Source organism: Thamnophis sirtalis, unplaced genomic scaffold (genome assembly GCF_051295495.1).
Source record: "Thamnophis sirtalis isolate CommonGarterSnake01/CBP01778 unplaced genomic scaffold, rThaSir2_p1.2 scaffold_13, whole genome shotgun sequence".
NCBI lineage: Eukaryota > Metazoa > Chordata > Lepidosauria > Squamata > Natricidae > Thamnophis > Thamnophis sirtalis.
The window spans coordinates 16,299,890-16,315,407 of record NW_028261393.1 but is presented as its reverse complement, the minus strand read 5'-3'; the positions used below and the strand labels follow the sequence as shown (position 1 = coordinate 16,315,407).

The 15,518-nt window shown below is 47.0% G+C and overlaps 1 protein-coding gene across 2 annotated transcripts in view; it reads right to left on the bottom strand.

Moving 5' to 3' along the window:
* Nucleotides 1-12,980, bottom strand: part of ASAP3 (ArfGAP with SH3 domain, ankyrin repeat and PH domain 3) — a 91,674-nt gene extending 78,694 nt beyond the window's left edge. For both annotated transcript variants that reach the window (XM_087728128.1, XM_087728127.1), the window contains exon 1: nt 12,826-12,980. In XM_087728128.1, coding sequence (XP_087584254.1) covers nt 12,826-12,951 — 126 coding nt within the window. In that variant the 5' untranslated portion in view covers nt 12,952-12,980. The remainder of the gene's footprint in view (nt 1-12,825) is intronic.
* Nucleotides 12,981-15,518: the final 2,538 nt, after the last annotated feature.

The window sequence follows — 15,518 nt, the reverse complement described above, 5'->3', positions numbered from 1 at the left end:
CCTTTGGGACGGTTCCACCACAAAACCGCGGTAGACTAAAGCACGCTCGACGAAAGCGCGTACGTGACGTCATCACAGTGCGACGAAAACACCACGCTGTGAGCGGTAAACTTAAAATTAACGCGTAAATCTAAACCTAACCCCCCCAAACCTAACCCTAAACCTAACCCTAAGCCTAACCCTTAACCTAACCCTAAACCTAACCCTAACCCTTAACCTAACGCTAAACCTAACGCTAACCCTTAACCTAACCCTAAACCTAACCCTAACGCTTAACGTAACCCTAAACCTAACCCTAACCCTTAACCTAACCCTAACCCTAGCCCTAAACCTAACCCTTACCTTTACGTGAATCGACTTGCTTTAATTTTATTTTAATTTTAATTTAATTTATTTTTAATTTTATTTGTCGCGCTGCTGATGACGTCACGTACGCGCTTTGATCGGGCGCACTTTAGTGGACCGCGGTTTTGACGGGTCACGCTTTGGGACAGCCAAAGCAAATAATCTGTGTAGAAAGTTTCCCCTCTGCTTCAAACTGCCCTCCTCCCCTTGAAACACTGGCCTATGAAAAAAAAATGTTAATTCTTTGTTGGCGCAGGAGAGATGGTAAGAAACAGGCTTCGCCCAGTCTCCTGACTATTCAACCCTCTACACAGATAGAATCCTATTTCAAAACCAGAGACAGCCGGGTGGGACAATGGAGAGAAGGATGATTAATTCACGGCACAGCCAAGCATTGCAAACCTGGAAGAGTCTGGGTTGCAAACTTCATACAAATCTAAATCCCATGATGATTTAGAGCAGGGGTCCCCAACCCAGGTCTGTGGAATACCAGTCCATGGCCTGCCGGCAGCCGGACCATGCAAACAAGCGAAGTCCCATCCCCGGGATACAGGCAGCATGCAAAACCATGGCCCCACCGGTCTGTGAAAAAACCTCTCACCACGGAATCAATCCCTGGTGCCCAAAAGGTTGGGGGCCACTGATTTAGAGCAGGGGTGTCAAACTTGATTTCATTGAGGGCCGCATCAGGGTTTTGGACCTCAGGGGGGTTGGGCATGGATGGGGTGGGCGTGGCCAGATCAATGTCACTCGTGTCGGGGGTACCCGTGATGGCTGATGCTAAGGCAGTGTTTCTCAACCTTGGCGACTTTAAGTCCTGTGGACTTCAACTCCACCTTTAGGGGGGGGCAAAGACAGTGTGGTCAAACAATCTTTTGCTGTTTCCAGGGTGGCTCTGTGGCCCAGATCTAAGCACCTCTGGGCCAGATGCGGCCCGCGGGCCTTGAGTTAAACATCCCTGATTTAGAGGAAAGCAACCAGCTTTTTCAGCGTTATTTGCACTTCCGGAAGTATCCAGAAACTGTGGTATTAAAAAGTGGAAACTTTCTTTTCAAAGAGCCAGAGCATTGGATCAGTTTAACACAACCGAGCAATTACATAAAAACACACAAATCCTAGAAAATCCCAGGTCATCTGGAATCTTGCAAAACTATTGCTCTGTGTGGCATGGGGTGACAAGAATAAATATTTATCCCAAAAGTCAGTAAGTTTATCTGGCCCCAGGACAGGTAAATTAAGGGCACCCTCTCAATGCCAAATAGGGAGACTCGGAGCCTTAAAAAGCTTTGTTCGAAACACCGAACAATTATAAAAGAATGCAAAATAGATTTAGTGGCTTCCTCTTCTTTTTCCTTAGCTCTAGCTTCCAATTTCCTCAGCTTGCCACTTCCGACCCCTTTTCTGTGTTCTGCATAATGCTGCACACTCTAAAATGGAACAGTTGCGATCGGGATACATATAGGTGGCAAAATCTGTGATATAAGACTTTTGATATGAGTATTTTTATTCACCTAGCACTGCATAGGACAGGGGTGTCAAACTCAATTTCATTGAGGGCCACATCGGGGTTGTGTTTGATCTGGGGGTGGGTGGGCGTGGCCAGCTTGACATCAGTCATGTCGGGGGCACCTGTGGTGGCCCAGGCACTCTGCCAGCGAAAATGGGCTTTCAATGTCCTGTCCTCTCTCCTCTCCCCTCCCCCCTCCTCTGATGGGTCGTGGTTCCTCTGCCAGCGAAAATGGGCTCCCAATCTCCGTTTTCAGCTCGGACTGCTCCTGCAACCCTCTGCCAGAGAAAATGGAGCTCAGGAGGGCTGCACACAGAGGGTTGCAGGAGGCAGATTGGGAGCCCATTTTTGCTGGCAGAGGCACCACGGGCCGCCACAGGTGGGGAATAGCAATAGCAGTTAGACTTATATACCGCTTCATAGGGCTTTCAGCCCTCTCTAAGCGGTTTACAGAGTCAGCATATTGCCCCCAACAACAATCCGGGTCCTCATTTTACCCACCTCGGAAGGATGGAAGGCTGAGTCAACCTTGAGCCGGTGAGATTTGAACAGCCGAACTGCAGAACTGCAGTCAGCTGAAGTAGCCTGCAGTGCTGCACTTAACCACTGCGCCACCTCAGGGAAGGGAGAGGAGGGGAGAGGAGAAGGGACGGGACAGGACAGGACAGAATAGAATTTCTTTATTGGCCAAGTGTGATTGGATACACAAGGAATTTGTCTCCGGTGCATAGCTTGTGTTGCTACAAGAGATGGAAACAAGCTTGTATCTGTAATCGGATAACAAGGAGGATAACCAACAGGGTGATGTGAGAGGATTACATTGGATTTTGATTGGAGGTTTAAGAATTCTCAATCCCTAAATTGGCTTTCCCCAAACTGCTGCTTAAATCAATGAGTTTCAGTTAGAGGTACTACTATCCTGAGCAGGCATATACTTGCAATCTGTGGGAAATCAGCCCTGTGATCCAGAGGAACCGCAGTTCACAAGAGATTAACTTAAATGCTTGCCAAGGGCCTTATGATTTACAGTTTTTATGGTTAGACAGGATAAACTATAGAAAGAAGAGAGTGATGTTCTAACCAGAGATAAGAGATACATTTATAACAGTAGCTGTAACTTTCTGTAAAGAAGATCAGAAACTACTTTGTTGTATTTATTTTTCTACTGTTTTTACTTTTCTTCTTTTCCTGAATTTTTAGCTTTGTTTAGCCCTTTGTTTTTTATTAGTTTTATCTTCCTTTTTTAAAAAAATATGTTAATAAAAATTATTAAAGTTGTTATATATAATTTCCATTACCCAACAGGGAAAAAAGAAAAGAAAAAATGTTTAGAAGTTATAATATTTATGCAGTTAACTTACCAAGCACATCTAAATTATATTAAAGTAACCAAAATAGATTGTGTAGGTAAAGGATGTAGGGTCTCCTGCTTGAGCGGGGTTGGACTAGATGACCTATAAGGTCCTTCCAACTCTGTCAATCTGTTCAATCTGTTACATCTTTACAATCCCCAAGGCATGTCACAACTTTTGAGCACCCCTAATGTTTGGAAATTTAAAGTTGAAAAATTTGACACGCCTTACCAAGCAAGGCTGTTGTTAAGAGAGTGGCACCCAATTATACCAAATTTTTACCACGATTGTTAACTGAATCACTGCAGTCATTAAGTGACTCGCATGGCCACTAAGCAAATCCAGCTTTCCCCATTGGCTCTGCTTGTTGGAAATCAACTGGAAAGGTCTTACGTGACAATCACATGGTCCTGGGACGCTAAAAACCATTCTAAATACCTGCCAGTTGCCAAGTGCCCGAATTTGAATCACATGACCACGGAGATGCTACAATGGGCTTAAGTGTGAGGACCAGTTGCAAGTCACCTTTTTCAGCGTCATCGTAACTTTGATCTCTGATCAAATGGTTGTAAGTCAAGGACTGCCTCCGTCTGTGTGTGTATATATGTAAAAATTCTTACCGGAAACAATTTGTCTTCCTGGTTAGAAACATTAAAGATCCATAGCTGGAGTGTCAAACTCAAGGCCCAGGGGCCAGTTCCGGCCCATGCGGTGCTTAGATGTGGCCCAGGGGGCTGCACTGGAAACAGCGAAGAACTGGCCTGCAGTGCCTCTGCCAGCAAAATCAGGCTCCCAATTTCCATTTTTGGCTGGGATGGCCTCCTGCAACCCTCTGCCAGCGAAAATGGAGCTCAGGATGTCCCAGATGAAAACAGAGATTGGGAGCCTGTTTTCACTGGCAGAGCACTCGGGCCACCACAGGCGCCCCCCGAACACTTGTGATGTCAAGCTGGCCATGCCCACTCTGGCCACGCCCACCCACCCCCAGATCAAACACAACCCTGATGTGGCCCTCAATGAAATGGAGTTTTAACACCCCTGATATACAGCCTTCCTTTTTATTCCCTGGGGGGTATATATCACAAACTAAGCCCGCAAGCAGTGACCGTTTCGAACCCCCGAAGGAAAAGGCAATTTGGTTTCTTCCACCAGCCTCTTGCGTCAACTTAATGCACATAATTTAAAATAAACATTTGCCGCTAGAAAGCTGCAAGGGCCTGTCAAGATACTGCCACCATTTCAAACAGGCCGGATGTTTAGCACTCAATTATTGCTAGAGTGAAAAAGGAGAAGGGGAAATGCCACAGAGACCGTTTATCGGAGATGCCAAAACAGATGTTTCACATTAAATCAAAGATTAAATGCTTGAGCACATTTATTGATTACACTCATATTCTACTTCTAGGAGCTCCAAGGGAGAGAGGGAAGTCCATGATGCTGCCATTTCCCTATTTCTCTTTTCCCTTCCAAAAAAACTGTTCACCCCAGAGGTAGCATTCTACTGGTTCGGACCAGTTCATCCCAACTGGCAACCGAAATAGCAGGTAGCCCTGCACACCTGTCCCATGGCATCCCATTTAGGCCCCTTTTTTTTAGCCAAAAGTACATGTGGGGAAGGCTGAGCACATGCGCAGAGGTGGCAGGAGGAGAAGGTAAAATACTGACATTCTCACCAATGCAATACAGGAGACCCTACACCAGTGTTTCTCAACCTTGGCAACCTGAAGATGTCTGGACTTCAACTCCCAGAATTCCCCAGCCAGCGAACGCTGGCTGGGGAATTCTGGGAGTTGAGGTCCAGACATCTTCAAGTTGCCAAGGTTGAGAAACACTGCCCTACACCATTTCTGACCATTTCTCACATTTTAGAATTTAGAATAGAGCTGGAAGGGATCTTGGAGGTCTTCTAGTCCAGCCCTCTGCTCAAGCAGGAGCTCCTATACCATTACAGACAAGTGACTGTTCCAGTCTCTTCTTAAAAATCTCCAGTGATGGAGCAACCCACAACTTCTGAAGGCAAAGCTGTTCCATTGGTTAATTGTCCTCACTGTTAGAGAGTTTCTCCTTAATTCTAGATGGGTTTACTCCTTGATTAGTTTTCATCTATTTTTTTTCCTGGAAACAGCAAAGGACCGGCCTTCAACACCTCTGCAGGCAGCCCTCCTGAGCTCCGTTTTGGCTGGCAGGCAGTTGTAGGAGGCCATCGCAGCCAGAAACGGATCTCGGAAGCCTATTTTCCCTGGCAGAGCACTTGGGCCACCACAGGTGCCCCCGACATGAGTGACGTCAAGCTGGCCAACGCCCATCCTGGCCACACTCACCACAGCCCCCATGAGGTCCAACACAATCCTGATGCAGCCCTCAATGAAATCGAGTTTGACATGGTCCAGGGATTGGCTGCTGGGGGTTCTGGAGAAGCTCTAGCTAAGATTCTGCACAGTTTGGAGAACCCCAAATTGGATGCAGGGCATGCACGGAGGCTTGGGGAGGGTGAAAAACAGTCCTACCGGAAGTTCGGGGAGACTGGAAATGTTTCCGCCCTCCCAGAGGCTCGAGGAAAGCCCCCGGAGTCAGGGGAGGGGGAAAATGCCCCCTCCCTGTGGCGCAAGAGGCCGACTAGGCCACACCCACCATGACCACGCCCACCCATCAGAGTGGCAGAGAACCCCTTGCTAAATATTTTGAAGCCCTCCCCTGTTGACACCCCTAGACTTGACATAACCAATTCCCGCAACCGTTCTTAGTATGCTTTAGCCTCCAGAGTTCGATAAAGGCCTGGTCTTCCACTTCACAGCCCTTTCTCAATCTGTCTGCAATCTGTCTGCTTTCTCTCTTTGCATTACATTCCAGAGCAGGACACGCCAAGGGAATTTCCTCCCACGGGGCCTTTTCAGACTGGGAAGTAGAAGCATCCAGGGAGGCTGGAGAGTGGCAGACGCATCCTAGGGCAGACCCACATTTCCAGTTTATCCCAAAGGCAGCACCCACTCTCACCATTCTTGGAAGGCCAATATGCATGCTATTAACCTCAAACCACCCTTGGGCCAGTCTCTCTCTCTCTCTCTCCCTCCCTCCCTCCCTCCCTCTCTCTCTCAGCCCAATCTACTTGGCAGGTTTGTAATTGTGGGAAAAGCGAAGAGGAGGAAGGAATATTACATACTTTCCCCACCTTGATGTATTAACATAACAAAGATGGAATATAAATAAACTTCCATTATAAATAAACTTCTGCAGCCTTTGGTTTGCCTGCTGCAATTCAGTCCTGTATAAGCAAAGCTTGCCACTCCTATCGGCAAGACTGCCTGTAATGGTAAATTCTCCTCCTCCCCAATATCATGGATGAGACAAATGCAACATGGGGACTTTTTTGGTTTGTTTTAACAAAGTCAGAGCTAAAAGAATGTTGCCACTTTCTTTTCTAGTTCGTAAAAGAGAAAATGGTAAAACTGTGGCGTCTTTGTCTTTCTTTCTCTTTCTCTCTCTCTTTCTCTTTCTTTTTCTCTTTCTCTCCCTTTGCAACTATCCATCCACCCATCCAGTCCACAAGGGGTAAAACAGACAATTCCACCCGCAAGAGACCATGGTAAACCCTTTCCACAAATGGAACATTAAGGCAGGGGTCAGCAAACTGCAGCTCTGGAGCCGCATGTGGCTCTTTCCTCCCTCTCCTGCGGCTCCGTCACCGATCGGCCCCACAATTTTGAGAGGAGCTTTCAGGGGGTAGGAGAGAAGCACAGTGCGCCAGGAGAAGACTCTATGGCAAGGGGAGGGTTTTCCAGTTGTCTCCACAATTGATAGGGCTTTTGGTTATGACAGGTAGAGGAAAAAGTATGCCGCGCTAGGAGGAGACTCTATGGTGGGGAAACTGAACTTCTGGTCAGCTCCAGAATTGAACAGGGGGCTTCCGGTTAGGAACTTTGTGGCTCCCAGTGTTTTCTTTTATGTGGGAAATGGGTCCAAATGGCTCTTTGAGTGTTTAAGTTTGCCGACCCCTGCATTAAGCCATCAGTACGGTGAAAGCAAGACAAAAGGTTGAAACCTGGAAACGGATTTATCAAGGCAATTTCATTTCTATCTAATTTATACACAGCAGATAAGCAGCCAAGATTACAAAGGAGAAAAACCCTTGTAGTTTTTTTTAAAAAGCAACTACAGGTAGTCCTTGACTTATAACAGTTCATTTAGCGACAGTTCAAAGTTACAACAGCGCTGAAAAAAGTGACTTTTGATGATTTGTCACACAAGCATTACAACATCCTCATGGTCACATGGTCAAAATTCAGACGCTTGGCAGCCGACTCATATTTACGACGGTTGAGGTGTCCTGGAGTCATGTGATCCCCTTTTGCGACCTTCTGACAGGCAAAGTCCGTGGGGAAGCCAGATTCACTTAACAACCCTGTTACTAACTTTAACAAGTGCAGTGATTCACTTAACAACCGTGGCAAGAAAGATCTTAAAATGGGGCAAAACTCACTTAACAAATGTCTCGCTTAGCAAAATGTGGGCTCAATTGTGATCACAAGTCAAGGACTACCTGGTACAATACTGTCAGCATTCCAACCAGCTACTAAATTCAAAAACGGCAACAAAAAAAATGTGATAGAAATTCTCAACCAGCCGGAGAAAACGATAGAGTCCTCTTTTGCAGAGAGAAGAATGTCCAAGTAGGGGAAATTCTTATTTCAGCATTCTGTAAGTTGCAAGAGAATTGAAGGAAGGAATCATATGATCTTCATTGGAAGGAGTAACATCTCCTCCACTGAATCTAAGAAGCTTCATCGACATGCTAGGCAGAAGAACAAAACTTACCGTTGCTAACTTGCTGGAAATAGAAGGGAAAGAGGAGAGATAAGGAGAACAGACTGGATCAAATAAATTACAGGACCGCCTTTAGCAAAGGACAAGTTGCAGCTGGAAATAACTCAATAACTGGCAATTGATCTCTCATCCGTGCTGCTGGGTAAAGGTTTCCCTTCCACATATATGCTAGTCGTTCCCAACTCTAGGAGGCGGTGCTCATCTCCGTTTCAAAGCCAAAGAGCCAGCACTGTCTAAAGATGTCTCCATGGTCATGTGGCCGGCATGAATAAATGCCAAAGGCACACGGAACGCTGTTACCTTCCCACCAAAGGTGGTTCCTATTTTTCTACTTGCATTTTTACGTGCTTTCGAACTGCTCGGTTGGCAGAAGCTGGGACAGGTAACGGGAAATCACTCCGTTACGCAGCGCTAGGGATTCGAACCGCCGAACTGCCGACATTTCTGATCGACAAGCTCAGCGTCTTAGCCACTGAGCCACCGCATCCCTGTTCTGTGCTGCTACCAGGAGTCAAATCTGATTCATTCTGAATCTGCCTGATTATGATATCACTTCTTGCACCGACCTACCACATAATTATGTGCCCTGGCAAGCCTTACTTTCTCCCTCGTCCCTGGGATATGACGACCCTTTTCTCACTCCAAGCCATTAGTAAAAACTCCCTTAAGCTTAAGAGTCGCCTTCCAGCGAGATGGGCAGCAAACAAATTTAATACATTTAATGAACCAGCGTTACAACAGTACTTTGCCCAATGGTAGCTTCAAATGTGCATAAAATCACCTACACCTGTCACCCATAACCTTGGAGCAATGTCAGGTGACCTCGGGGGAATTGGGAACAGAGACAAGTTGAGGCAGAAGAATCATCCTAACCGGGAATAGTGAATGTCATTGCTGGTGTGGTCGGCAGTGGATTTGATGCATGAAAGAACCAAGTAGCCTTGACCAATTCCAGAAAAGTCAGAGGGAAATATAATGCAGGTGCACCAGGATTCTTGGGACCTTTTTTGAAGAACCGGAAATGAGAGCCCGTTTGGTCTAGCGCAGGGGTCAGCAAACTGCGGCTCTGGAGCCACATGTGGCTCTTTCCTCCCTCTGCTGCGGCTCTGCTGCCGGCGCCACAATTTTGAGAGGAACTTCCAGTGGGGGAGGGGGAGCGAAGCACAGTGCGCCAGGACAAGACTCTATGGGAAAGGGAGGGTTTTCCAGTTGTCTCCACAATTGATAGGGCTTTCTGTTAGGACAGATAGAGGAAAAAGTATGCTGCGCTAGGAGGAGACTCTATGGTGGGGAAACTGAACTTCTGGTCAGCTCCAGAATTGAACAGGGGGATTCCGGTTAGGACCTTTGTGGCTCCCGGAGTTTTCTTTTCTGTGGGAAATGGGTCCAAATGGCTCTTTGAGTGTTTACATTTGCCGACCCCTGTCCTAGTGCTATGATGGCGAACCTGCGGGCATACAAACTGTTGCCCCAGCTCAGTTCCACCTTGCATGCCTGCATGTCTCCCGCCGGCCATCTGATTTTTGGGTCTCTGCTGTGCGCATTGCATTATAGGTGCAGGCATGCATGCAGGCATGCGTGCGGGCGCTTTCAGCACACGACGACAAAAAAGTTAGCCATCACTGGTCTAGTGGTTAAGAACCAGGTTAGAAAGCAGGAGACCCTGAGTTCAAGTCCCACGAAAGACTTTGGGACTGTCATTCTCTCTCAGTCCAACTCACCTCACAGGATTATTGTTGTCGTTGTGGGGAAAATAGGAGGAGGAAGTTGTGTTGGATATTTTTTTTTTCACCTCGAGTTATTTGTAGAAGCAAATAAAGTAAATACAGTGGGGACGACACAAGCATGTCTCAAGCATCTCTCCCTTTGTGGCTCTTTTGCACTCATCTCCTCGGACGTATTTCACTTTCACAAAGGAGAATTGGAAAAATCTGGGAAAAGTTAAGTTCTATGACAACACGATGTAAAGAACTTGTGACTAGATTATCACCTTTTACCTGAAACAAGGATTTAACTACAGGTAGCCGAATAAGACACAACAGGCTATAAACCATTTAATGAGCCCACGGTCTGGTCTACAACAGCAAAACCAACTATATCACTATGGAGCATGAGGTGTAAATCCTGCAAGACAGATGAATTGCACACAGACACCTTCCACAGGTTTCCTAGGTTGGCCCCAGGCAGGTGTGGGTTTCCTGACATCCAGTTTCTATAAAGCTTGAGTGTTAAGAGGGCCTCAACATACATTGCAATTACAGCAACCAGCATTTTTTTTTAGCCAGCTGCCTTTTCCAGCACAATAACTGGGAGCTATGGAGTTTTAAATCTAATAAGCTCAGGACGGTGATAGGTAACCTTTTCTGGACCGAGTGGCCAAAGCAGGTGCATGAACCCCCAAAATGCAATGTGTGTGTGGCCCCCGCACATGCATCTTGCCCTCCCCTTGTGTGCACATTCCTCGCATGTTTTCCACCCCCTATGCATGCACACATCACCTTCCCGCATGCCCCTGTACGTGCCCCACCACTGTGCATGCATGTGTATCCCCCACACACACACCACCACCCTACGCATGCATGCACGCCAGCCACATGTGCCCTTCCCCCGTGCATGCGCTGCAGAGACCCAGCAACCAACTGGCTGGCAGGAGGCGTGCGCGGATGCGCTGTAGAGCTGAACTGGGGCAACAGCGCACATGCCAAAAGAGAGGGCCACTGTGTGCCCCCTGTGGCCCAGGTGCCATAGGTTCGCCATGACAGGCTTAGGGGATATTAGAGGAAGAAAAGCTGCTTCAATATCCTTTATAGATTATTTTAAAAAGTACATAAAGAGGAGTTGTTCCACCTTGGCAACTTTAAAACTGGTGGGGAATTCTGCGAGTTGAATTCTGCGAGTTGAATTCTGCGAGTTGAATTCTGCGAGTTGAATTCTACAAGTCTTAAAGCTGCCCACATTGGATGCCCCGAGTATAGAGCCTTCTCCCCTTACATTTCAGCTTCAGCTTCTCAATTACCTGTATTTCTCCTCTGAAAGGGGTATCCAACCCTCCCTTAACTCAGTTTGTGATGCCTTGCAGCTGGGACAGATGCCGTGTGGGCTCTACTACACCCCATACGAAGCAGGATTTCTGACTTCCAAGTCTTGAAGCTCTTCCCTTAGAGCTGGGCTTGGGATGAAAGACATTGAAAAGTTGAGGGTTTGGGAGATTTAGACCGGGGAACCTGGTTAGTAACAACTTTGCTCCTCTTTAAGTTTTGTATTTGTATTTTTGTATTTTATTAGTTTGTCAAACATGTACAAGGTAGCAGGTATTAATGTAAACATGGACATGAACGAAATGAGTACAAATTAATGGGGACAGTATGACAGGGACGGTAGGCACGCTGGTGCGCTTATGCACTCCCCCTTTACGGACCTCTTAGGAATGGGGTGAGGTCCACAGAAGACAGTTTGAGGTTGAAGCTGTTTGAAACTATAACAATGGAGTTGGGTAGAGCATTCCAGGGATTGAAGATTCTGTTGCTAAAGTCGTATTTTCTGCAGTCGAGTTTGGAGTGGTTACCTTGAGTTTGTATCGATTGTTTGCCTGTGTATTATTGAGGTTGAAGCTGAAGTAGTTGTTGGCAGGTAAAATGTTGTAGCAGACAACTTGGTTGAGCTCCTCCCTCCCTCCCTCCCTCGAGAAAGCTGCCCCACGGTGAACTTAACTGACTTTCTGGACTTAAGCCCATGTTCCAGGTTTGCACGACAGCACTGAACCGGGCATAAGCCAGCTAAACGGGATGGGGGTCAGCCCACCCGCTAGGCTTAAATTGTGGCTAGATCATTTATAGCTGGAGAAGGCGGGCGGTAGCCTCTTCCCCCCAAGTAGATTTTTCTTCAAAATATTTCCAGTTTATGCCATCAGGCTTGAAATTTGGGGCTTGGACAACCTAGAACTACGCCGACTAAGGTCTGACCTAAACGTAGTACACAAAATTATCTGCTACAGCGTCCTACCTGTCAATGACTACCTCAGCTTCAACCGCAATAATACACCTGCAAACAATCGATACAAACTCAAGGTAAACCGCTCCAAACTCGACTGCAGAAAATACGACTCAATTGCAGAGAATATGATTTCAAATATGACCGGTCAATGCCTAGAAATGCACCACCCGACTCTGTTGTTACATCCCCAAACCCTCGTAACTTCAACCTCAAATTGTCTAGCGTGGACCTCACCCCTTTCCTAAGATGTCAGTAAAAGGGGTGTGCATAACTGCACCAGCGTACCTTCTGTCCTTGTCCTACTGTCCTCATTTATTCATGCCCATTTCCTGTGTTCATACCCATGTTTACACTTATACCTGTTATCCGGTACATGTTTGGCAAACTAAAGAAATAAATAAAATAATTTCCAATAAGTATTCATGAAATAATAACCAATTTCGTTGCATTTATTTTGTACAATGACAATAAAGGCTACAGGTATAATAAAGTGGCAGAGCACTCAAAAGCCGAATTAAGGCAAGGCGGCCGCAGAACCGCTCACCTGCCAAGTACCTGCCCCGCTGAACAAAGGGAAGGTGGCTTCCTTCCGGGTAAACAGGGCTGGGGCATAAACACCGCAGCCAGTCAGGTGCGCGCCATCCATCGCCAGCAGAGCGCCGCGTCTCCCTTCCCGGCGCAAAGGAAAGTTTTTGCAAACAAGAGAAAGTCAACTTTCTCTTTCTGGGGAGCGAGCAGCCTCTCCCCCCCCCTTCTCGTCTCTGTCTCCCCCCCCACACACACACACACACCATCCCCACTACTGACCTCTTCCAGCGCCCCCACTGAGCCCCGGCACTTCTGCATCTTGGCGGCGAAGCCGGACGCCAGCGGCGAGCTGAGATCCTCCGAAGTGGCGGCCACGAACTCCGAGACGCTGAGCTGTTCGGGCATGTTGGAGCGAGGGGGCGGGGGGGGGGGGAAGGAAGGTCGCCCGGTGCGATCGGAGGAGGTGCTGCTGAGCCCGAAGGAAGGGGAGGCGGGGTGGGAGAAAGTCACCCAAGGCTGGGGAGGGGGCGACGCCACCGGGGCATAGGAAGGAGTCCGGGGGGGTTGGTTGGGGAGCTGGTAGGGAGAGGAGAGGGGGAGTCAGTCTCCCTTGGTTGCAAAAAAAAAAAAAGAGGGCTACGAAGCCTCCCCCGTTGGGTCCGAGCGGTTAAGGAGACCCCTCCAAAGCGGCTCGGCGTCGCTTCACATCCCTCGCTCCGGCTCCGCTCCGGTGCGCCAATGGACTCGAGGCGCCTCCAAGCGCGTTTGGAAGTTTACTCCCCCTCCGTCGGAAGACTTTCCTAGACGTCACGTGGGCAGATTGTTACGCCGCCGGAGCTTTTTTGGACCCCCGCCCGTTAAAGACAAAGCGCACCCAGCAGTAACCTTATGCCTCGCTCTCTCTCTCTCTGCCCCCCAAACCCCTTCCACGTCTTTCATGCCCCCGCACCCCCCCCCCACACACACCGGAGTGGATCCTCTGTCAAAACAGCGAACCAAGCAGCTTCCACCTGTTTCTTGTCGGTTGTTTGCAAACTGTATTTCCTCGTTGAAATCTTTTTCCCCCCCCAAGAGGCACAACTGGACAGAAAGTCCGAAAGCACCTTTGGGACATGTATTTATTTGTCTATTTATTTATTTGTTTATTTATTTATTTGTTTGTTTATTTGCTTATTTGCTTACTTATTGACTTATTCATTTATTTATTTACAATACAATACAATAGCAGAGCTGGAAGGGACCTTGGAGGTCTTCTAGTCCAACCCCCTGCCTAGGCAGGAAACCCAACACCGTTTCAGACAAATGGCTATCCAACATCTTCTTAAAAACTTCAAGTGTTGGAGCACTTATAACTTCGGGAGACACGGTGTTCCACTTATTAATTGTTCTGTCAGGAAATTTGTCCTTAGTTCTAGGTTGCTTCTCTCCTTGATTAGTTTCCACCCATTGCTTCTTGTTCTGCCCTTAGGTGCTTTGGAGAATAGTTTGACTCCCTCTTCTTTGTGGCAACCCCTGAGATATCGGAACAGTTACTTATTTACTTACTTATTTACTTATTTACTTACTTATTTACTTATTTACTTACTTATTTACTTATTTACTTACTTATTTACTTATTTACTTACTTATTTACTTATTTACTTACTTATTTACTTATTTATTTACTTTACTTACTTACATACTTACTTACTTATTTATTTATTTATTTATTTTTATTTTGGTTTGACAAGCGTGTATAAGAAAACAAGAATGTAGCATATAAACATATAAGTAGAAGCAGGCATAAGTATATTTACCTTGTTTTCCCCAAAATAAGACCTCCCCGGATAATAAGCCCAACTGGGCTTTTGAGCGCATGCAGTAAAATAAACACACACCCCCAAAAAATTAAGCCCTCCCCGAAAATATGGCAACACAGCAGCAGCCAGGAGGTGACCACGCTCTCCGCCTCCTGCACCTCAAGAATAATAAGACCTCCGCGAAAATAAGGCCAAGCGCTTATTTTGGAGGTCAAAAGAAATTAAGAGCCTGCCTTATTTTCGGGGAAACACGGTACATAAGAAATGAGTACAAATAAACGGAGACAGTAGGACAGGGATGGCAGGAACGCTGGTGCGCTTATGCACGCCCTCTTTTACGGACCTCTTAGGAATGGGGCGAGGTCCACAGTAGACAGTTTGAGGTTGAAGCTGTGGGGGTTTGAGGCTGTAATAACGGAGTCAGGTAGAGCATTCCAGGTGTTGACCACTCTGTTGCTGAAGTCGTATTTTCTGCAATCGAGTTTGGAGCGGTTTACCTTGAGATTGTATCTATTGTTTGCCTGTGTATTATTGAGGCTGAAGCTGAAGAAGTCACTGACAGGTAGGACATTGTAGCAGATAATTTTGTGTACTAGGCTTAAGTCAGACCGTAAGTGGCGTAGTTCTAGGTTGTCCAGGCCCAAAATTTCAAGACTGGTGGCATAAGAGATTCTATTGTGAGCAGAGGAGTGGAGGACTCTTCTCGTGAAATACCCTGGATGACTGAGAATCTCCATAGACATTATTATTCCACTTTGAAAGGTGACTCCCAGTGCAAAAAGCAAAGTGGCTCATGGGGGAGGGAAGCTTGAAAGGGAAAGCTTCGAGGTTTTCACTTTCAAGGAGCAAAACTTGCGTGAGGGAGAGGGCAGGCACGGTGGTTGGGCCAGAGTAATCCACCCAGCAATGGGCGGGGGGGCCAGCACTATTGCAGGTATTCCTCGACTTACGACCATAATGAAGCCCACCATTTTATGTTGCACAGTGAAAAATTTGTTAAGTGAGTTTTGCCCTGTTTTTCTGACTTTTCTTGCCACTGTTGTTAAGTGAACCGTTTCAGTCATTAAATGAGTAATACAGTTATTAAAGTGACTATGGTTTTCCCCGGGATGCGGTGGCTCAGTGGCTAAGACGCTGAGCTTGTCGATCAGAAAGGTCAGCAGTTTGGTGGCT